Source organism: Rhipicephalus sanguineus, chromosome 9, assembly GCF_013339695.2.
Source record: "Rhipicephalus sanguineus isolate Rsan-2018 chromosome 9, BIME_Rsan_1.4, whole genome shotgun sequence".
In the NCBI taxonomy this organism is placed as follows: domain Eukaryota; kingdom Metazoa; phylum Arthropoda; class Arachnida; order Ixodida; family Ixodidae; genus Rhipicephalus; species Rhipicephalus sanguineus.
In genome coordinates this window covers 82,200,468-82,222,557 of record NC_051184.2, presented here as the reverse complement: position 1 = coordinate 82,222,557, position 22,090 = coordinate 82,200,468, and the positions used below count along the sequence as shown (strand labels likewise).

The following is a 22,090-nucleotide window of genomic DNA, read 5'->3' as shown; positions in this document are numbered from 1 at the left end:
CGGAACTGCCACCATCACTCCCTTCGAAGTCAACATGAGGGCCATGAAGGGGATACAGATGATAGGCAAAGGTGTTACTGCCCTTTCAGACTTTTGTGCGTGTATGAACCTTTCGCACCGAGGCTTGCATGACAAGACGTTTCAGGGACACCTAAAAAGTTTAGTGAAAGCCTGCGAAAACACAGCGACTGAAAGTGAAGCTGCTAGTGTGGCAGTAATAAAAGAGCTGTATACAGACTTCTTGAACCCCATAGGGAACATCGATGTTGTGTTTGCCGGCTCATGGATGACGCGAGGTCGGAGCTCACACATAGGTGTGGGCTGCATCATTGAGCTCTACACTGGCCTTGTAATTGACCATGTTGTTTACTCAAACTTTTGTCTCGGCTGTGCCCTGGGACCACAGCCGCAAGACGAAGGGTACACCGACTGGCTGGCAACCCACGAGTGCCAACGAAACATCGAATGCAACTCTGGCCGCATGGAAGTAGAGGCTGCGCTGACCATGTTTCAGAGGTCCTGGGCCAAGCATGGTCTGCGCTACACGACTGTGCTCTCTGATGGAGACAGCCGCACTTTTCATGCCTTGTCCGAAGTCGTGGTGTACGGCTTTATCCAAATAGACAAAAAGGACTGCATCAACCATGTCCACAAGCGAATGGGTGCAGCTTTACGGAACATTGTGGACAAAAAGAAGGCTCAGGGTGAGTCTCTTGGGGGTAGAGGAAAGCTCACACAAGAGAAGATCAAGAAGATCGCGAATTACTACGGATATGCCCTGAGGAGCAATATCAATGCCATGCCAGCTATGAAGAGGGCAGTCGAAGCTACACTGCTGCACATGACATCGACAGATGATGCACCAAAGCACTCAAATTGCCCCGAGGGTGCTAGCTCTTGGTGCAAGTACAATAGAGCCTTGGCCAATGGGGAGAGTCCACCTTCACACAAGAATGCCCTGCCGGCTTGTGTTAGGGCTGCTCTGGAGCCAGTCTTTGCGAGGCTCAGTGATGAGAGCCTGCTGGCACGGTGCTGTGAAGGGAAGACCCAGAACGCGAGTGAGAGTCTTCATTCAGTCATCTGGACCCAAACTTCAAAGAATGGGAACGCTTCGCTGGAAAGTGTGAAGCGAGCTGCCGCTGAGGCTGTTGCCGTCTACAACCAAGGAAGAAAGGCAACCAACGAGTCCATTGCTGCAAGTTTGGGCTATGTTGCTGGGGATTGCCTTGTTCGACGAAGCCTAGAAAAAGACTCTCTGCGTTTACGCAAGGCAAATGCAACTCATCTGAAGAGCACCAACACAAAAAAGACTCTTGCAAGGCGACACAAAACGGGTGCAACTGAAGATTACAGTCCTGGACTACTTTGAAGGTATTCTCTCAAGCATAGCAGCCTATTACCCAGGGTAACATGCTGCCTAACATCTAGAAGGTTCTTCCTAAAGACTGAAAAGACATGAGCAGCCAGTCGCTTGAGCCTCATACCCCATGGCTTTTACAGAACCCCCCAGCCGCTTGTCATGGTGGGGTTTTGATCATGCTTTACACATTGGAAAATTTTTAACACGAAAGTGTTTTATGCCGGGGTCCACCACTGCTCTACTGGCGCATTTCCGTCACGGATATGACGTTATAAAACAAAGACTAACATAGGGCAAAGAAAAAAAATAAGTTCCGTCACCGGGAGTCGAACTTACGACCTCTCGATCGCCAGCGCGCAGCGCGAAACGACTCCGCCACAGACGGCATGTTTTCTACTATGCTAACGGCGAGCTATTTATGTACACCATTTGCCGGTGGCGGTACTCAGAGATCGGCGGTACAGCGTGTTTTCGTTATCACTGGCGAGATGGCGTGAAGTGCTCGAAGAGCGCGCTTTAAAAGTCGTCCCCCACGGGGATTAGCGCGCGCCTCGACAGGGCGTGGTCGCTCGTGCGGGCGCTTATCTCGTGATCTCGGTGGTTTGTACGTCTTGCGCTCTGCCTGCAGGTTTCCGTTGAGAGCACGAAGGTTACCTCCCTCACTGCAGCGGCCGCTTTTGCGAGAGGAGCGCGCTGCTCACAAAGAAATAAGTTACAACTGTGACAGTTAGCGCTCATCCTGTGTATGTTCGTTCCGCGCGTCCTTTCTGTTTGAGCAGCGCATTGAAAGTTTAGAGCGACTTGCCGTTCTTCGCGTAACATTACAATTTGATGCTGTAGCATTCATTCCTTCGTGCTTGGGGCGAAAAAATTCACAACAAACGCTCAACTACGTCTGTGAAGACACGTTTCACTTTCGTGTTATACCGATTCCTATGACAGAGGGATCAGCCATGTTTTAGATGCGAAGTATCTTAAGGCGGAGCTCAATCCGGTGGTGGTGTGCGGCGTGACCACCCTTACTGCGCATGCGCATACCCCCTCCACACACCTCCTCTCCACTCCCCCTCACCATTCCCCATGTCATCTACCCCTCTCCACTTTCCCTCTCCCCTCCCCCTCTCCACTTTATCTCTCCACTCTTCCTCTGAAACGCGAGCTAGACATGCCGAAATTCTCTCCTGCGCAACGTCGCGATGAGCTCGAGCGAATGCGCGTCCCCTCCCCTTCTCTCTCCTCTCCTACGCTGCCCCCCTCTCGCCCGCCTGTCGACTGCGTTCCCCGCTCGCCCTGTGAGAATTAACGGCCAGGCTAGATGGAAGATACGACGCGCGTAGCGTCCCTCTTCGCGTTCCACGACGCGAGGTCGGTAGCATGCCCAACGAACGCCAACGGAACGCGATCGTGGAAGTGCTCCGGCTTCGCATCGCCTCATGGTCCCCTTTAGCGGGAGATGGTGTATTTAGATATGATTCCTTAGGTGGAACAAGACACTTTCTGTTTTGTTTTGAAGGGAAACAGATGAGGAACATGTGAAGAAAATTTGTGGTTAAAGGTTCCTTTCATAAATTTATACAGTGCGTGTCAAACTTCAAACGCGATTTTCTCAGCTTCACATTTTTTGCCAACTTGACCAGCCTTACGGATCTTTTCATTATGTTTTTGTAAGGTAATTTTGATAACTTTTATACCGTTGAATTCGTAAGAAATAGGACTGTGGAGCTATGCTATTTTTTGTGGCTAAGATGAACATATGAAATTTTGTGAACAATAATGTGAGCTAATTGCATTTCAAGATTACACAGTGTCAATACAATTGAAAGTTCTTATATGATGATATATCTCAGTGACAATATAAATAGCATAGCTCCACATGGCAGGTCTTTGGCTACAGCTGCATCTTAAACAGAACCTAAAATACAGAGGGAAAGTGTCTTAACGACCCGTAAGAAATTACCTAATTAGATTTCACTTATGCTCTCACAATTTGATAACTAATTGAAGTACATGAAAACTAATATTTTTGAAATGAGGAGGAAGAAATACATATACACACCCAATTTCATTACAATATCTCCAATAATAAAACTTTTCATTTCGAGACCAGTGTCTCCCCTTAATTGGAAACTGTAAATAACAACACTTATGCCTTTTTTATCCTCGTAATCTGCTTGCACTCATTAGTCGGTGTCTAAGAAAGAAAATGAGCTCTCGATCCATCTTCCTTCTATTGTATTTGCTGCAGAAAGTAGCTAATGCCAACAGCTGCTTCATGCATATGTTGTTCCTTATGGAGCTGTTATACTGCTTGCTGATGTACCAGTACGGGCATCTATGCAGCGCTTGACCCAGTTTAACAGTTATTAAGGCTGCCGATGGTGCTTGCATCATGGGGCAGCTGTGAATGGCTAGTAAAGATATTTCAAAACTACAGAACATGTGGCCTCCTTTCTGATGAGATGTGTTGAGGCAGCATTTCTTTTTTTATCGCTTTTCTGTAAACACCTGCTTGAGTGTGTGTTCAGTGTGTTTGGCTTTGCCATTTCGAAGCTCAGAGGCAGAAGTGTACCTTATATAAAGGAGTAGGATTTTTATGTTTGCAAGTTGTTGCACATTGGTGCGCGGGACTATGCTTGGAAAATAAAGAGTTGCACGGACCCTCGAAAAATGGCACTGGGGGTAGCGACGAGTGACGACGGAGCGGGTGGATGGGCTTCGCCTCCCCCTTTCCCCCAAAAAAGGGACCCTTTTAAAAAGGGGAGCAGAGGCCGGCCTTGGGGCAGTTGGGGACGATCGCTTTTAGCAGACCAGTCGAGGCACTACCCGCCCGACAGATTTATGCGAGCAGTCACACCCGAGCAGAGCAGTGTAGTCGAGGGTCACCGTGCTTGAGAGGTCCGTGCACGATAGTCTACGCGTGACCACCTGAGTATGAGTCGTTCTTGGGGACAAAGGTAGCCCGGCCGAGGCAATACCCACCAGGCCGAGCTCCGTAGTCTCGCCAGAGCACAAACAACCTGGTTGCGGGACCTGCGCCTGTCTCTAACCCCGCGTCATTGGCCTCTCGATCCATTGCCAAACCATCTATGACACCAAATAAATAAATGACGTAACAAGTGGTGGAGGTGCGGGGTATAATAACGCAATGGAAAAAGAAGGAGTCCTGATGCGCAGAGAGCACAGGGAAGCGGTAATAGACAAGCTTGGCTACGAGTTCCGCGTGCGGTATGAGGGCGAGGAAAAAAAGCGGAATCTCCACGAGCGCTTCGATTAGCTGTCCCAGCTATACGAAAAGAACAACGCCGCTAAGCAGTAACAGATGCCAAAGAAAGAGTTACGCAGCCGTACAGTGCAGCCGGATCCCGACGATAACGAACGAGTAGAGGCGACCACCATGAACCGGCGGCCGTTCGCACCACCTCCCGTATCCCGGGGAAAAGGCGACGAAGATCTGTACGAGCGCTACGGAGTACCGCTGGCATGGACCGATGCGGAGAAGGCCGACAACCTGGTGTTCGCGCTGGAAGACGTTGCGCGACGGTGGTGTCCCTACTGAAAAAACCTATATGGTTTCATACAGGACCCATATGTTTTCATACCGGACCCATAAGATTGTATATAGGACCCATACAGGACCCATATAGTGCTATATAGGACCAACGTAGGACCTATAAACGACCCATATGGCAATGACACGGTGTGGAACAAAAATATTGCATTGTTCAACAGATACAATGTTGTGGTTAGCAACATGGCATGCAATGTTATAGGGCATATTCATGGCTAGCTAAGGATCATGACATAAGCAGTGGTTGTAACTTAAATTCTGAGCTATGTATTACTGGAAAGTGCAGACTTCCTGGTATGTGTAACTTAAAGCCTCTGATCAGTGATTAATCATGAGTTAATTTATTCATTCCTAAGCCCCCAAAAAGAGGCATCTGAAGGGGGGACAACGAAATCCAAAAAGAGCCCGCAGCAGCGACAGTTCACATGACGAAGAAGTTGTCCATGTGAGCCTCCTCCAAAAACAAAAAGATATCAACAGGGAGTTGAGGAGGCAAAACAAGCGCCTCGAGCAAAGGATTGAGGCGCTAGAAGAAAGAAATGGCAAGCTCCAGGACCTGCTGCACAACAAGCTCGGCAAGTTATACGTATTTGGTTAAAATGAATGCTTAGGCGAGTTGGTTTATATACTTAAAGAAAATTTACACAGTGCGAGAAGACAGAGCACCCGGGAGACTTGCAGCCGCTGTGCTCAACTCGCAACTGTTTTAGTGCTTCGAACGCAAGGCCTTTTTATGGTATGCATCAGAGCAATGTAGAAGTGCATGACTACATGAAAAAAAAAGTGGTGATAATGCCCCGTGACAAGAAGTTGCTGAAGTGGATAATCGAGGAATTGGTTTCTATCCCTTCAGTTGTAGAAATGCTACAAGCGACGAGTGCCCCGCAGCCTCGAGGAACACGGACTTGCAAAAGTGCCCCGCATCCCCAGACAGCACAACAGTCCCCCTGCAGGTAAAGTATGCTCAACTGCATGAACGTTAATGTTACAAAACTTTCTTGCTGGTCAAAAAGCTGAACCCTCAGCCTTTTGACTCGATATTGAGAATTACAGAGTTGTATCTTGATAACAGCCACAGTAAATTGTTTGACTTGTACTTTTCTCTATTGGGGGTGCAGATCTTGGGGAGAATGAGCATGATCGCAATCACAAGGAATGCGAAGCTGAGCAATGGCACCCAGCCCCCACAACAACGCCGCTGGCAGCACGTGTGGACAAATATACTGGAAACGTCCACAGCACATCCAAGCCTGCTACGGAGGCACTGCCCACAGGTAGACACTCAAGTACTTTGAATGCTATTGTGTCAATGCTATTATTTTGATGTAAATCTCAACTTTACTTATTATTTAATCTCATCAGCAGCTCACCCAAAGGCCTCTCGCATTCCATTTACAGAGATTGGTGATGGCAAGCTACCCAAAGGCCTCTCGCATTCCAGGGAAAGTGTTCCTGGCAACTGTGCAATTAACCACACCTACCACTATACAGATTGCAAGGAGGCCATAGTGTACCAAATACCGTTATCATGCGGAAAAACTTACATTGGCCAAAGCGGAAGATGCGTTAACGTTCGTCTTCGTGAACATGAACGATCATTGACAGAAACAAAGCCATTTTCTCTCGCCGCTCATTGCCACGAATGCGGCTGCGCACCCTTCTTCTGTGACACAATGATTTTATCGCAGCATAAAGAACAGGTAGCAAGGGAAGTGATCGAGGCGTTCCACATTAGAAGAAAAGGAGATATGTGTGTTAGCATGCCATCGATTTCGCTGAGTGACTCGGAATTTTCATACCTTTGCAGCACCTGCAGAGTATGATACCTGCTTTGTTTGCTTTTACTTGCCTGAGACTTGTTTGGGTCTTTTTCGCTTTTGGTGTTTTTTAGTTGTTGTTTTGTTGTTGCACATCACCTATATATATGCGTGTCTTTCCTAATAAACTTTAGTTGTGAGTCAGCGCCTGTCCTGTGCCTTCTTTCTTCGTCGTCGTCTCGTGAGCACTGTTCCACAAAGATGAACCATTTACAGAGATTGGTGATGGCAAGCTAAGTGCACCACTGTGTTCTCATTTCTTTTCTAATCATGTTGTTTTGACTTGCAGTACCACGTAAAAGATTGACTCATAATCGGCAGCAAACAGGCCGAAAAAATACTGGGCCACAAGAAACCTTCCCTTGTGGTGAAAGACATGGCCCAAGCCAGATGGGGCCGCGAAGGCTTGGCTGAACGCAGCTATGGGGGCAAGCTAGCCCCCAAGGATTACAAAAATACTACAGCAGTTGAGCGCAAACAGTGAGCTCAGAGGAGGTCGCTGTGATTATTGGTAAGGTTGTGGTAGATTTGTGCTGTAGATAATTATGTGTCTCCCGTGACTGCTTTAATTTGCCTTCTTTGAATACTGACAAATTAGTGGTCAATGAACAGCGTTCTTGTGAAAGAAACAGTGGACAATTTGTCCACGATTTTGTCCCAGAAAATACAGGACATAAGGCGGACAAAGAAGAAAGACAACTAAATGCTCAAGAAATGTTTTCTTTTGATGCCACAAATCTCTGTTTTTTTAAATGTCATTCATGTAAATTAATAAATTATCGTAAAAAACTAATTTCTGCGTCTAGTTTACACTGAAGTGCTGAAGTGGTTCCTGTGACTACTTGGCAAGTGGATACGTGATACAGGTGGTCCCACTTGTGAAGTGGAACCACTTGCCAAGTGGTTCCACTTAGAGAAAATTTTCGCCTGGAATTTGAAGTGTTCCTACTTGGAAAGTGGTCCTGCTTGAAGTGGATTATTGAACTTGTATTTGAAGTGTTCTGACTTGGCAAATGATCCCACTTGAAGTGGGTTATTGAACCTTCATTTAAAGTGGTCCTACTTGGCAAGTGGCCCCACTTGAAGTGTATCATTGAACCTGCATTTGAAGTGGTCCCACTTGACAAGTGCTTACTCCCACATGGCAAGTGATACCACTTCCAATCCAGATTCAAAAACACATTCGAAGTGGTTCCACTTGTAGAAAACTTTCGCCCCTGGAAGTCACAAGGACAGCAGACATACAGCAAATGTGCAACAAATTCTTGGCCCATGTAGATCATCCCAACTTTCTCAGGCACTCCTGGTTCACGGACAACACATGAGGGCGATAATACAGAATGCAGGATGAAAGTGCACGGCTTTGGGATCGGCCAATCCCCAGCCGTGGCTATGTATAGACTTCAACAAACAGCCCGAGAGAGCAGCAGCGATGGCTGTGGAAAGGAATTTTTAATATCAATGATGCACTAAAATCTGTTTTTTTTTTTAGAGGAAGAGGTGATTGACCTGCTTCAAAATATGCAAGAATTGCTAGAAATGGACAAGATACAGACACAAATGACAGTCTCAAATGAGAATGCAACTGATAGGCTACAGCACTAAAGGGTTGAGGAGAGAGGAGAGAACTCTTGAAATTACCCAACTAACTTGGCTTCAACGATAGCATTGAGCAAGTGCAGGGCCACGGTTTGCTCCTGGTATTGAAGCGAGTAATGAAAATGCATTTCAAGCACTTCCGGTTCATAGTCGTGAGGCATAGCTTCATGAAATTTACTTTACACACAGTGCCCTTTTCAATTCTGCCCTGCACGTAAGGAAATTAACTTCAAAAATGTGCAGAAAAAAACCCGTTCCTGCAAAAATGCAAACCAACTTAAAATAAATGAAAAGAGGCGTTTAATTGGTACCCAAAGCACAAATTTTGAAAAAAAAGCCAACCCTTCTAAAAAAATAATATTTAGGCAGTGGTAACACATTGCATTAAGGGCACAGCGAGCACAAAAGATCCTCGCTGGGCTATTTTACTTGGCTAAACAAGTTGAACACTGGCATTTACATGCCATGAGTGATGATGACAGCAAAAGAAAAAAAAAATGTTCAACGAAGATTGGAAATCTGGAAATTGGAAACTGGAAAGACTGGAAGATTGGAAATGACCCAAAAATAAAATAAAAGGATCCATCAATGGGAATGGTCGATATCTCAACTTGTCAGTTCATCAATATCTCGAGAATATGTTTAAGATCAGTAAAACAAAATGAATAAACTGAGGCAAGCTGTCCTGCTTATTACACAATGCTGCATCGTGGCATATACTAACTATAAAATAAAGAAAATGATTAAGGAAATCTAAACATTTCTACAACTCGCTGTCTTTGGTCGTTGCACTTCTCGCGAGACTTCCGTCCTGTGCGTGATCCATCCAGTCGCTCCGATTCACTTTCCTTCGGTGCCTGAGCGGAAGCATCACAGCACAACCCAAGTACAGACTAACTGTTTTAGTACGTGTATTTCTTATGAATGTCCAGGCCATCCAGGCAGGGGAATACATCCCCACCTTGCTAGGCCAAAGAACCTGCACGGTACCTGGACATACCATCTTTTCCCTTCATGCTCAGTGTCTAATTTTTTGTGTGTGTTATCTGTACTTGTGTACTGCTTGTGCTCAATCCCCCCAACTTCACCTCAAGTGACTGTTGATCAATTAACCTTTGTGTCTGTGTGTTTCTTTGCCTGCCCATCACTTTACTCGCGGTTCACATGAGCTACCTATATTCCTGTGGGGCCTCTGCTATAACCCTGTCTAGCAGGGCTCGGCTCACAATAGCCAGCATCCGAGCAGAGCACACAGCATGCCTTCAGGCTGTCCAAAAACCTGGGTACATGAATGGAACGACTGTGCCTATTCCACTTGGCTGTAATGCTGCCGCGACCTCTTTCATTAGCTCACTGTGATGAGTAAAGGAGGGGCACGAGGCACATGCCGAACGTGGAAGCGTGGCAATGGTGCGCGAGAAGAAAAAGTCACCCGATGGCACGCGGACCAGCCACATCGACGCAGAGGATTGGCCAGAGAGGGGCTCGTGGCATGCGCCCCGAGCCATGATGGTGAACGACGAAGGATGATCGTGGCACTGTGCTGTGGGGCACCGGACGGAGAAGATCGAGGAAGGAGCAAGCGTCGCACCCGCGGCGAAAGTGGCTGGTACTCGGTTCTGGAGGTGGCGGAACGCAAGGTCAGGGGAGTGGCCGTCGACCTTGGAAGGCTCCAAGCGAGGCTGCCCGGACCGTCGCCCCTCATTACAGCAGTTCCGGGATCGCCAGCAGCCCTTCTCTTCTCGGCAGGACGGCTGCAGACCACAGTGCAGTCAAGGAGACGCCCGTCACCAGTGGAGTCCTGAAGCAAGGGACCCAGGCCCAGTTCGGCCTAACCTCGACGGACCGAGGACGGAGAAGACCACTGGGGACGCACGCGACGAGAGCAAGCAGTGGGCTGGACGAAGGCAACCGACGAACTCGGAGGCCTACTGAGGACGTCGGCGACGGTCTCGACGAGAGATTGACGCAACGGGAACTTCGAGTCGTCGCGACGATCAGTAAGAACGTTCGATAGTCACAAGGCCCATAGTGGCCAGACTGAGTTGGAGACTTAGCTAAGCCTAGCTAGAACGCTTCGTTTAGCTAGTTTCAGTTCTAGATAGGAACTGAGATTTTTGTAGAATGTAAATAGTTCTTGTCTGGAATTATTCAGTGTCCTTAACGCTTTTTTCTTTGTCACCTTTTCGCTCATGATAAACTTTGTTGTTTTTGCCCGTCCTACCACGGTCTTCTGTGCCCGTCTCACTCTCTCCCGATCCGTTTTTGCAAGCACCCCCGAGGTAACACGTGACACTCACATTAATTCCTGTAGTGGTGTGACAATCCCTCGCAATTCTGACCGCAAGAGCAGATAGGCCTCCACATGATTTTCAACTGGAAAAAGTAATATGGAACGCGCCCGTGTCCCATTATAAGCATTACGACAGGTTGCAATGCTGGGAACGTTCTGGGTCTTTGGGCGATCAATGGAACCCACTAGTTTGAAAAAAAAAAAAAAATGATCACTACAAACGGTCAGCGTGAGCACGCATATGTACTCTCGACCAATAGCACCTCTGAACAAATCCCTTAATTGTTATGCGTGCTGATCATCTGCCCATTATTCATTGTAATAGTGCATGTAAGGTCTGTGCTTGCCTTCAATATATACACATGCTTCGTCGCACCACTCAACCCCTGGAAGATCTTTCTCAATATCGAAGCTTCGGCATCCCTTCAGCTTGACTCTCTTTAAATGGTGGGGAAAGAACATTTGCTGAACACATTGCAGAGCAGAAGGGATGAATACATGATTTCATGACTACCGTGGCGCTAATAAGCAGTTTCTATGAAATGGCTTTGCAGCAAAGAGAGCTAGGCATGACACACACGTGGGCAGATACCACATAAAGAACGAGGATGGAGGTACGATCTAAGTTATGTATGAAAAAAAAAAATCTGACAGGTCCCACACACTTTGCGAATCCATATGCCACGAGCATGGATAGATGTCCGAAAACAATCTTCTCCAAGTGATCACAGTTGGCAGGTAACATGCGAGTGGTGGCATCCTTGCTTGCCCACGTGGCATATATATGTATGTGGACCACCACGGAGAGGTGTCTCAAGACTGTCTTCGCCAAGCACTCACAGTGTCTGGGTAACATGTGCCATGAGCATGCAGCCTGCCATGGATAGATGTACGCAGGCAATCTTCACCAGGCACTCACTGTTTACGGGCACCACATGAGTGGTAACATCCTCGCCTCGTTGACATGAGCATGCAGACCATCAGGAATAGATGTCTGGACAAGCTAGAGGTTGCCTTCAAAACTTCGCGATTCAAGCCCCAAGCAAAGCGTCTGCGACAAAGTGACCACCAAGGACTGGAGAAGTGTCTTGTGTTATGGCTTAGGGGAGCCTGGAGCCAGAACATTCCCTTCATAACAGGCCACTAATCCATGCCAAAGCCGAAGAGATTGTTCTTCAGCTCGGGATAACAGACTTCTAGTGCAGTGAGGGCTGGCTGACAAGGTTTAAAGAGAGAAATGGCCTCATTCTCCGCACCATTGTGAGAGAAGCTGCAGCAGCTGATGTGACTGCGTGTCGTGACTGGCGCGCAGGACGGCTGCCGGAGATCATGCGTCAGTTCAAGGACGATGACATCTACAACGTAGAGGAAATGGCACTTTCCTTTAGGCTTCTGCCATCAAAATCTATCACTTTTAACGATGAACAGTGAACAGGCAGCAAACTCAGCAAAGAAAGACTGACTGTTCTTGTAGGAGCGAACATGTCAGGCAGTACAAGCTGCTTGTGATCGGGCATCACTACTGTGCTCATCAAGCAACAGGCATTGGACTAATTCTTCTGCTTCTTGTAGTGGTGGCCGATTATTCAAGGACCGGTCGACAGGATTTGACAAATTCGCCACGCACAACGACGCAAGTTCGGAGCCTGATACCTGCTGTTTCTCTGTGACGTGGTGCTCTGTCACAAGGGCTGATTAGGAAGACGATTAGAAAAGGTTCGTGGTGGCTGCACGTACCACGCAAAGTGGATGGGCGGCAGCGCGATCCGCCCCCTCAGTGGAAGCAGCCCGTGCTGCTCCGCAACCAAAAGGCATGCAGGCCTCCAGATCTGCAGGCCCAGGGCCTTCTGTTCAGGCAGAAAGCCCCAAAACTCTGACACCGATGCGTGTTAGCCGCGAGCGGGCATCCAGCGTCTCTGCCGAGGTGATGGATACAACGGCAAGCCAAATGGCGTCGCAAGCGCCAAAGGAACGGCGCAGCTCGTTGGAGCGTGCCAAAAAAGAAAAAGCCCGCATCACAGGGCCTGGAAAGGGCTCTGTGACTTAAGGCAATAGTTCTTTCAGTACACACAGCACAAATTTACACTGAAAATGGATACACAAATTATACAATGAAACGTGAGAGGTCTTCTAAGAAACCTCGACGATATCCAAGAGTTGCTACATGAACACTCACCAAAAGTGCTGCGTGTACAAGAAACACACTTAAAATCGAACAACACCAATTTTCTACGCCAATACGTTATATTCCGAAAGGACCGGGATGATGCTGTGGCGTCATCTGGTGGCGTAGCTGTTATAGTTATTCAAGGAATTGCATGTACCCACTTACCACTCCAAACGTCCCTTGAGGCAGTGGCTGTTCGAGCCGTTCTCTTCAACAAACTGATCACAATATGCTCTCTTTACATACCTCCGCACTACCAGCTCCAAAAACACGAATTCCAGTCTTTAATAGACCAACTTCCGGAACGATATCTGGTTCTTGGAGACTTAAATGCACACAACAGCCTATGGGATGACTCTCGCTGCAATGCGCGAGGTCGTCTGATTGAACAGTTCCTTTTCTCTTCTGGCGCATGCCTCTTGAATCAAAAACAACCAACATATTATAGCCTTGCAAACAGAACATCCTCGTCCATAGATGTCAGCATAACATCTCCATCACTTCTGCCCCTAATTAAATGGAAAGTTATCAATAATCCTTACAGAGGTGACCACTTTCCAATACTTTTGAACACACCAATAACAAATGAATGCCCCCCTCAGGTTCCAAAATGACTGATTGAGAAGGCCGATTGGGAACAGTTTCGGAAAGTTACACTCTTATGTGAAGCCCTGGCAAGCACCAGGGCTTCAACTGGGACTGTTGATGCGCAAGTGAAACTGCACCCTGTGCATGCTCCTGTACTTGTTGGTGGTGTGTGGATACACCACAAGGTGACTAAGACTGGGCGTGCTGCCGTGCTACTGCCCGCTGCTGCTTTTGAGCTGGGCCCAGCTTCTGACTGTGGGCCACCTGACGCCTGTGGCGTGACGTCCAAGGTGATCCCCCGGTGAGAAGGTGAGGTTCCGCGCAAGGGCGGCAACGCAGCCTACCCCAGCGCTTCCTCACCTTGTGGTGAAGGCCATGCTGAGCAGGAGGTAGGATCGGCAAAAGTCACGAGCAAAAGTAGGAAAGGGCGCAGGAAGAATAATCCTGCAGGTGCTCCTGCAGTTGTTGGTAAATTGAGCGTTTGCCACAAGGTGACAAAGACTGGGAGTGCTGCCGTTTAACTGCCGACTGCTGCTTTTGAGCTGGGCCCAGCTTCTGACTGTGGGCCGCCTGACACCTGCGGCGTGACGTCCAAGGTGAGCCCCCGGTCAGAAGGTGAGGTTCAGCGTGTGGGGGTGCTATCAGCCCCTGTAAAGTTGTCTGTGCCTCATGGCGCATGCGCGCCTCGCGGACAGGCCGTCGGAGGCAGTGGTGCTGGGCTCGCGAGCGTTGGGGTTTGCGCATGAGCGACGGCCACGCCAACGGAGAGAAGCGAGCGAGACCGCCGCGGCCGCCGGGCGGGAAAAAGAAAGTCTCTTGGGATTTGGCGGCTTGCGTGGACGGACGGCTCCAGCGGTGGGTCCCGTGGGGGACGGTACCGCGGCTTGTCTCGCTCGGGCCCCCCTGCCGTGTCGTGGTGAGTCGTGCGTCCTCGCGACGCCGCATTCGGGGTTATTGCTTGTCTTATGGTGTCTTATGTTATAATGTATTTCATTTTTTATGTTGTCTTGAGTGTGTGTTATGTTATCCGGGTATTCATTGTCATTATATAAGTTTTGGCGTGTCACAAGTTTGTAATAGGATTCGGCCAACGAGCTCGCCGTATGTAAAGAAATGTTTAATAAACGAGAAAGTGTTCATTGAACCGACCGCGTCTGCTGTCTTCCGTGTGTTCCGAGAGCGGCAACGCAGCCCACCCCAGCGCTTCCTCACCTCGTGGTGAAGGCCATGTTGAGCAGGAGGCAGGATCGGAAAAATTCCGGAGCAAAAGTAAGGAAGGGTGCAGGAAGAAGAATCCTGCAGGTGCTCCTGCACTTGGTAATTTGAGTGTTTGCCACCAGGTGACAAAGACTAGGTGTGCTGCCGCGTCACTGCCCACTGCTGCTTTAGAGCTGGGCACAGCTTATGACTGTGGGCTGCCTGACGCCTTTGGCGTGACGTCCAAGGTGAGCCCCCGGTCAGAAGGTGAGGTTCCGAGCAAGGGCGGCAACGCAGCCTACCCCAGCGCTTCCTCATCTTGTCGTGAAAGCCATGCTCAGCAGGAGGCAGGATTGGCAAAATTGTCACACAGCCACATTTGTACAGGTGGGGAAAATCTGTCGGTAGAAATGAAGTTTAGTACGTATAAGGAGTTTATTGCTAGCTATGAGGTATGGAAAAAGGAAGGGTTCCATGTGGTGTGTATAGGTAGATCAAATAAAAACCCGTTTTGTGTTGAAAAAGATATAAGCGAAGCGGACTTTCCATACATTCAAGTTGCGTTCGCCTGTTGCCATGCAGGGCAACAGGCAATATTCTGACGGTAAGAGGAATATTCTGACCAAGAGGTCACAATATTTGGCCCATGTCATGGACATGTAGAAATTTCAGGCTGTCCACAGGAAAGCAAGAAGCAGCGAGTAAATTTTACCTTTTGGGATATTATATATAAATATACATTTACGTGTGCATATTTATTTTCTTAAACATTGTAAAACTACTCCAGCATAGAGACTTTAAAAGTTGGGTTCATAAATCTGTGACAGGCTACTGCTTCAAAAGGCTGACTTGCTGCTCCAAAGCGAGCTTTTAGCTGCTCCAGAAGCTGCACGAAAGTAGGTTCGGTCGATCACATCACTGAGACCCCCAAAAGTGCAGCTAATTTAACAAATAAAGTATGCTTTGGGTGCAATAAAGAGGCATGTTACAATAATGATGTTTCACTCTTGCAGGTACTCCTTCAGGACGCGGGAGGAAGAAGAAACTTTTTACACCGCAAATGGGCAGAATAGTGAAGAAGCATAAAGCTGACGCTCGCAGGTATAGGAAACTTTTGTCACGGTTGTGTAAGCATAAGATTCCTCGTAAGGTTACAAAGAAGGATGTCATGGAAGTGCTAAGGACATGCCTGACACCCAAGTTTTACCAGCTTTTGAATAGTCACATCATCCTCCATGGTCGCAAAATGAAGGGAGGGAAGGACAAGGCCACTGGAAATGAAAGGGTTTGCCCTGAGCACATTCTTTCATAGCTTACAGGCACCTTTCCAAAGTTCTTGCTTTGCCAACCTTGAAGTCTCTCAAGAAGTGGCTGTCTGAAGTGCCAGTGACAGCCGGAATTATTCTGAAAGTACTTGATGTACTTAAGGAAGCAACTACTGGTTGGTCTTTAGAGGATCCGGTCTGTGTCATCATCTTTGATGAAATGTCTCTGCGGCAAAACCTGCAGTATGACACCAAAAACGATATCATGGGCTTTTCAGACATTGGCATTGAAAGGACCCCTAGTGTGGCAAACCAATTATTTGTTGTCCTCCTTTCTGGAATTTCTAAGCCATGGGTGCAGCCTTTGGCGTTTGCTGAGCCACGAACTAAGTTGTGTGCTCCTGACATCAGGAAGCCACAGTTGCTTTAGTTGAACAGCTAAACACGATTCAGCTGTTTGTTAAGGCAGTGGTGTGTGATCAGGGCACAAGTAACATCACGCTTTCAGAGCAGCTAAACGTAACTCCAGACTCCAGATGAACCATTCTTGGAAGTGGGCGGTCACAAAGTTTATTATCTGTCTGACACACTGCACCTCATAAAGTGCACCAGAAATAACCTGCGTGCCCCTCGCAAACTTTTCATTGGCACAGACGCTATTGAATGGAAATACATTGTGGAGTTATACGCAAGCCCTGACTGCCGGTGGACAAAACCATAGTGGGCACGGCGCTATATCGCCCATCGGCACCAGGAGGCAACTTCAGTGGATCCCCCATGCCTCATCCTCGCACAGGCACTCTCTGCACGGCCAGGCGTAGCCACAATTCGCGTGAACCATAAGCGCAACGTTATGGCTGCAGACGCCACCACGCGAGAGTGCCTTGAACAGCTCCTGAACATCAAGGAACTGAAGGGAATCCCTGTCACTGCAAAGGAACCCGCTGACTACAAGAGCAGCACAGGGTTCCTGCAAGGCGTCGATGGGGAGCCCACGGCAGAGAGCCTGCTGCCAGGGTTCAAGTCGACCGTACCAGTGCTCGCTGCCACCAGGGAGGGCCGAACCGTAACGCTCCGCTTTGCCGGTCCTGTCCCACTGGAGCATGCGTCTCTCTTTCTGATGCGCTTTCCAGTGCGGCCGGCCAGACCCCGTCCCATGCAGTGCCGGCATGGGACGGGGTCATGGTTACATGGTAATGGTGACGTGGTAATCTATGCCCAAACTTGTCCTCAGCAACCCCCACAGTCAGATGAACTGCATATAAACCTTAATTCAACCTTAAGTAGAATATGCCTTTGTTTGAATTTATTTGTTGTCTGAAAGCGTGCTGTAAGTGTTTGTGTGCGGCTGCCAAAAAGCTAGCCACAGCATGACTCGTGCACTTGTTGCCGGTGACTCGATGTTAAAGGACCATGCAGGGTCTTTCACATTGAGCCCCACAACACATGTTAAGTGTTACGGTTCGCTCATTCAGCGGTGTGCGAATTGAGAAATTGTTCCCTTTGATTGCTCAGTGTCTGGAAGACGTGCAGGTGATCGTTCTTCATGTTGGCACTAATAACGTCGGCGAAGAACCACTCAGACTGATTGCCAGGTTCCGAGCTTTGATCTCCAGAATTCTTGACGTCAATCCGTGTGGTAGTGTCTGCAATTCTGCCGAGACAGGCGTGTTTGCAAAAATGCAAATGGGCGCTGTCTGTTCAAGAATTGGAGACATTCAACATGGATGCCGGGGAGACGAATGTCATTTTGCAGGCGCAGTGCCACAAGAATGGCTACCTGTACGTGGACGGCACTCGCGACTTGACGGGGATGATGAAGACTGACGGCGTTCACCTGACGAAACGTGGTAGTCAGGCTAACGACTTGCACGTGGCTATATGTATTGTTGAATTCTATGGTGCGCGCGCTGTTGTGGCCTGCCTACCACGCACACACGGGCGCTACCGTGAACGAAAACTTCGTTTCACGTGTGCTGCACCCGCTGTTTAGCTCGGGAGTGCGCTACACCTGATTTCTTTGTTATCTCGGGCAAGCCCTCCACGGCACTGCACGCTAGGCTTAACGGTCAACCGTCGGTAGTCGCTGTGGGCGATCAGAGTTGAGGGTTTGTACCAATCGAGTCAACGAAACATTGTGCAGTTGATTGTTGCATTTACAAGGGGTGAGTCAAATGCTTAACAAAACGAGAGCGTGCTTAATTGTACTCAGGGGTTGAAGTCTCCCTTCATTGGAAGGGGGGCCCTCAGAGGGCGGCGACCCATATACATACATACATACATACATACATACACACATACACACAGCACCTCCTTAAGAAATGGAAGGGGGGGGGGGGGGCTCCCCCGAGCCCAAGGCTTGACTTTAACTTACTTTAACAACCCCCTGATTATAATCCCTTATTGTACTACACAAGAGTGTAGTTCATGGTCTTCGACATTTGCTGGCGTAGTTGCCAACAGAGGCATTGGAAAAAACTTTTCTCACAGAAAAAAAGGAGACTTGTTGCTATCACCTTCATTTCACTAAACGTATATAGCAGTAGTTGCACCAATGCTTGTTGGCAGAAATGTATGTGCCCAACTTGTCAAATGGGCCGTGCTGCAATTTTCGAACATCTGGGTTCCCATCTAGCTAAGGTGTGGAGAGAGATAGAAGAAAAAAACTTGCGCATCATGGACTGAAATTTTTATTATTAAAGGACAAACACGTTGTAATCTATGGATGTTCTCTGGGGAAGCCAGATTTCTTTGTTGCCATGAGAATTTCATTCTTGGTCCCTTCGTTATAATGTGTTCAACTGTAAATGTGCTGCTCTGTGTTTCAGCTTCTGGGGTGCCTGTTGCATGAGGCCATCAAGCGTGCATGCAAGGACCTTCAAGCAAGCCACGATGGTGCAGTATGCCAGCAGCGCCAGGTGGAAGCGGAGCACAAGGAGCTTCGTTTCCAGTATGGTGACCAGGAAAAAGTGCTGGCACAGCACTGGACTAACCTAACCAACTTTCCAGTTCTTTCTGCAGACCTGGCAGTTGCTGCAACCCCTTCATCTCTGTGCAAGGAAATGTGGGCAGATGTAGTGCGCAGGTCTGCTTCTGCTACCATGACGGCAATGACAACGATGGTCACAGAAGCAGACGCTGCTCATGGGTATCCTCCGCTGCCAATCACTGCAGGGACAAGCACCAGGGCTTCGACTGGGACTGTTGATGCGGAAGTGAAACGGTGCCCAGTGCATGCTCCTGCATTTGTTGGTGGTGTGTGGATACACCACAAGGTGACTAAGACTGGGCGTGCTGCCGTGCCACTGCCCACTGCTACATTTGAGCTGGGCCCAGCTTCTGACTCGGCGTCACCTGATGCCTGAGGCGTGACATCCAAGGTGGGCCCCCGTCAGAAGGTGAGGTCCTGCACAAGGGCGGCAACGCAGCCTACCGCAGCGCTTCCTCACCTTGTGGTGAAGGCCATGCTGAGGAGCAAGAGGCAGGATCAGCAAAACTGTCACACAGCCACATTTGTACAGGAGGGGGAAATCTGTCGGTAGGTGTGAAGTTTAGTACCTATAAGGAGTTTAATGCTAGCTATGAGGAATGGAAAAAGGAAGGGTTCCATCCAGTGTGTAAAGGTAGATCAGATAAAAACCCGTTTTGTGTTGAAAAAGATCTAAGCGAAGCAGACTTTCCATACATTCAAGTTAAGTTTGCCTGCTGCCATGCAGGGCAACAGGCAATATTCTGACGGTAACAGGAATATTCTGACAAGAGGTCAGCATATTCGGCTCAATCAGCACTTCAATGGTACAGGATGTAATGCTTAACTTAAGCTTGCGCTGCGGTCTACTCCGCAGCCGTACTATGAAGTTATAAGTGTCGATGTGCACAACCATAAAGTAGGCTCCGAGATTTTTATATGGTATACTAAGAATCGTGCACAGACAGCTTCCGAAAAAGAGCAACTTAAAGACTTGATTTCCTGTAATGCGAAATCTAAAGACAGCCTCCGGACGTTGTGTGCACGATATGTAATGTGTTCCAATGTCGGTGTTGCTTCGCACCACGGACATTTGTTGTTTTATCTGTGAGGGTACATTCTGTGTAACCTGTGTAAATGTGGAAAACTTTGTTTGGAGGCGACAAGAGTCCCGTGCTTGTCACCTGTTTAGGTTTGGATAAGGGGCAGCTTTAGTTCGCCTACCTAGTCTTTGAATTTCAAGGATGTCTCTTGGCGCGCCAGGTGTCGAAGTGTCCTCCCAGGTGATGTGGTCCGCGGCTCAGCCCGTCATGCCTCGAGCCAAACGGTCCACCCGTTCGTTCCCCTCAACTCCTGAGTGCACCGGGCAGCAAGTCACACCATGATCCATTGTGAGAGCCGTCCCCAGTATGCGTAATACGAAGTCCAGTAGGACCCCCGCCAAGGAAAAGATGGCAGGCGTCCTGTGACGCGTCGAGAGACTAGATCGCCGCGTTCCGTTCCTTTCCGGCAACAAAATCTGTGCGGGTTAATCACCACCGCAACGTCATCGCAGTCGACACGGTGGCGTCCTGTGACGTGTCGGAACTCATGAACATACAGAGAATTGTCGACACCCCTGTCAAGGCAAAACTACTGACCAATTAACAGCACCTGTGTTGGCACGGTGTACGGTGTTGATCCTGACACTGCCACGGACAACATTACTACTAACACTGTCTCGACAGTGGATGTCGTTTCGTGCGTCCATCGTGGCAACACCGTGCACGTCACGTTCGCGGGCACAGACGTCCCCACTGAAATACACCTGTTCAAGCAGCGGCGGCCGGTCCGGGCACGCCTATCACGTCCCTTTCAGTGTGCGCGCTGTGGTGTCTACGGGCACGCTACTACAACCTGCTCAACCACATTTCCTCTGCCCGGTGTATTCGAAAGCTGCAGACCTTCTTCAGCAATAAGAGGTGCACTTGCCGCAGTGAGCGCAAAAAAGTTGCTAAAAGAAAAAGTGGACAGCCTGCCAACAACTACTCTGGAAAATGAAAATTATCTGTCCAGTGAGTTTCCATGAAGCAACGCGGAAGCCATCAGCATGACATACAGCGAGCAGGGCTTCTAGTGACACCAATGTGGTAAGCGTCAAAATAGCGCACCTTCCACTTTTAATAATAAAGGTAGTCACAAACCCAGTAATCAGTCTTCAATTTGTTTTTTTTTTGAAATACTTTTCAGCCAAAGTAAAAAGAAAATGCAGTGAAATAAAAAACAGCAGTTTCTCATGCCCAAAATTTCTACAATTCTTTTCGGCACTTCAATGCAGCCACTGGTACGTGTTCAGTAGTGACGAGAAGTCACTCGTTCATGCATACTGATAGAAGCTATTTTGTGGTCATTTCTACAGGATGGTGACAGTACCACATGCAGCACTGTGCATGCTACTGAGCCCTCACCAGCTGCTGCGAGTGAGTCTGCTACTTTGCAAGCTGCTCTGCACCACAGTCTACTAGCAGTTCAGAAAAAGAAAAACGCACTGATCTATTATCCAGAAGGATCGTGGCCATGGAGAAAATAGCGAGTGTTATGGAAGAAAACGACAACGCAAGCACACACATTGCAAAGGCGATGGCAGCGCTGATGCGCACTTTGGGCCTTCCCGACATGATTAGGTGCCAGGAGAATATACTGAGCGTCATAGAATGCTATGTTCGGAAGATATTTCTTTCTTTTTTTTAGCCCAGGCAGAAGCAGACAGACTTCAGTGCAGCATCAGAGAAAGCTGCACTAAATAACAAAGGAGAAGTGTACCGCGAGGAAATGTCGGCCGGCCTGATGTCACGGACATATAGAAATTTCAGGCTGTCCGCAAAAAAAGCAGAAGCAGCGAGTTAATTTTACCTTTTGGGATATTATATATAAATATACATTTATGTGTGCATATTTATTTTCTTAAACATTGTAAAACTACTCCAGCATAGAGACTTTAAAAGTTGGGTTCATAAATCTGTGACAGGCTACTGCTTCAAAAGGCAGACTTGCTGCTCCAAAGCTAGCTTTTAGCTGCTCCGGAACCTGCGCCAAAGTAGGTTCGGTCGATCAAATCACTGAGACTCCCAAAAAGTGCAGCTAATTTACCAAATAAAGTATGCTATGGGTGCAATAAAGAGGCATGTTACAATAATGATGTTTCACTCCTGCAGGTACTCCTTCGGGACGCGGGAGAAAGAAGAAGCTTTTTACACCACTAAACGGGCAGAATAGTGAAGAAGCATAA

At 48.3% G+C, this 22,090-nt stretch overlaps 1 protein-coding gene across 1 annotated transcript; it reads left to right on the top strand.

Annotated features, from left to right (window-relative positions):
* The first annotated feature begins 578 nt into the window (after nt 1–578).
* LOC125759852 (uncharacterized) lies at nt 579–5,869 on the top strand. The gene is made up of 2 exons (XM_049419272.1): nt 579–1,371; nt 5,782–5,869. The coding sequence occupies exon 1, from the start codon at nt 659–661 to the stop codon at nt 1,367–1,369; it is 711 nt and encodes a 236-aa protein (XP_049275229.1). The 5' UTR covers nt 579–658; the 3' UTR covers nt 1,370–1,371; nt 5,782–5,869.
* Nucleotides 5,870–22,090: the final 16,221 nt, after the last annotated feature.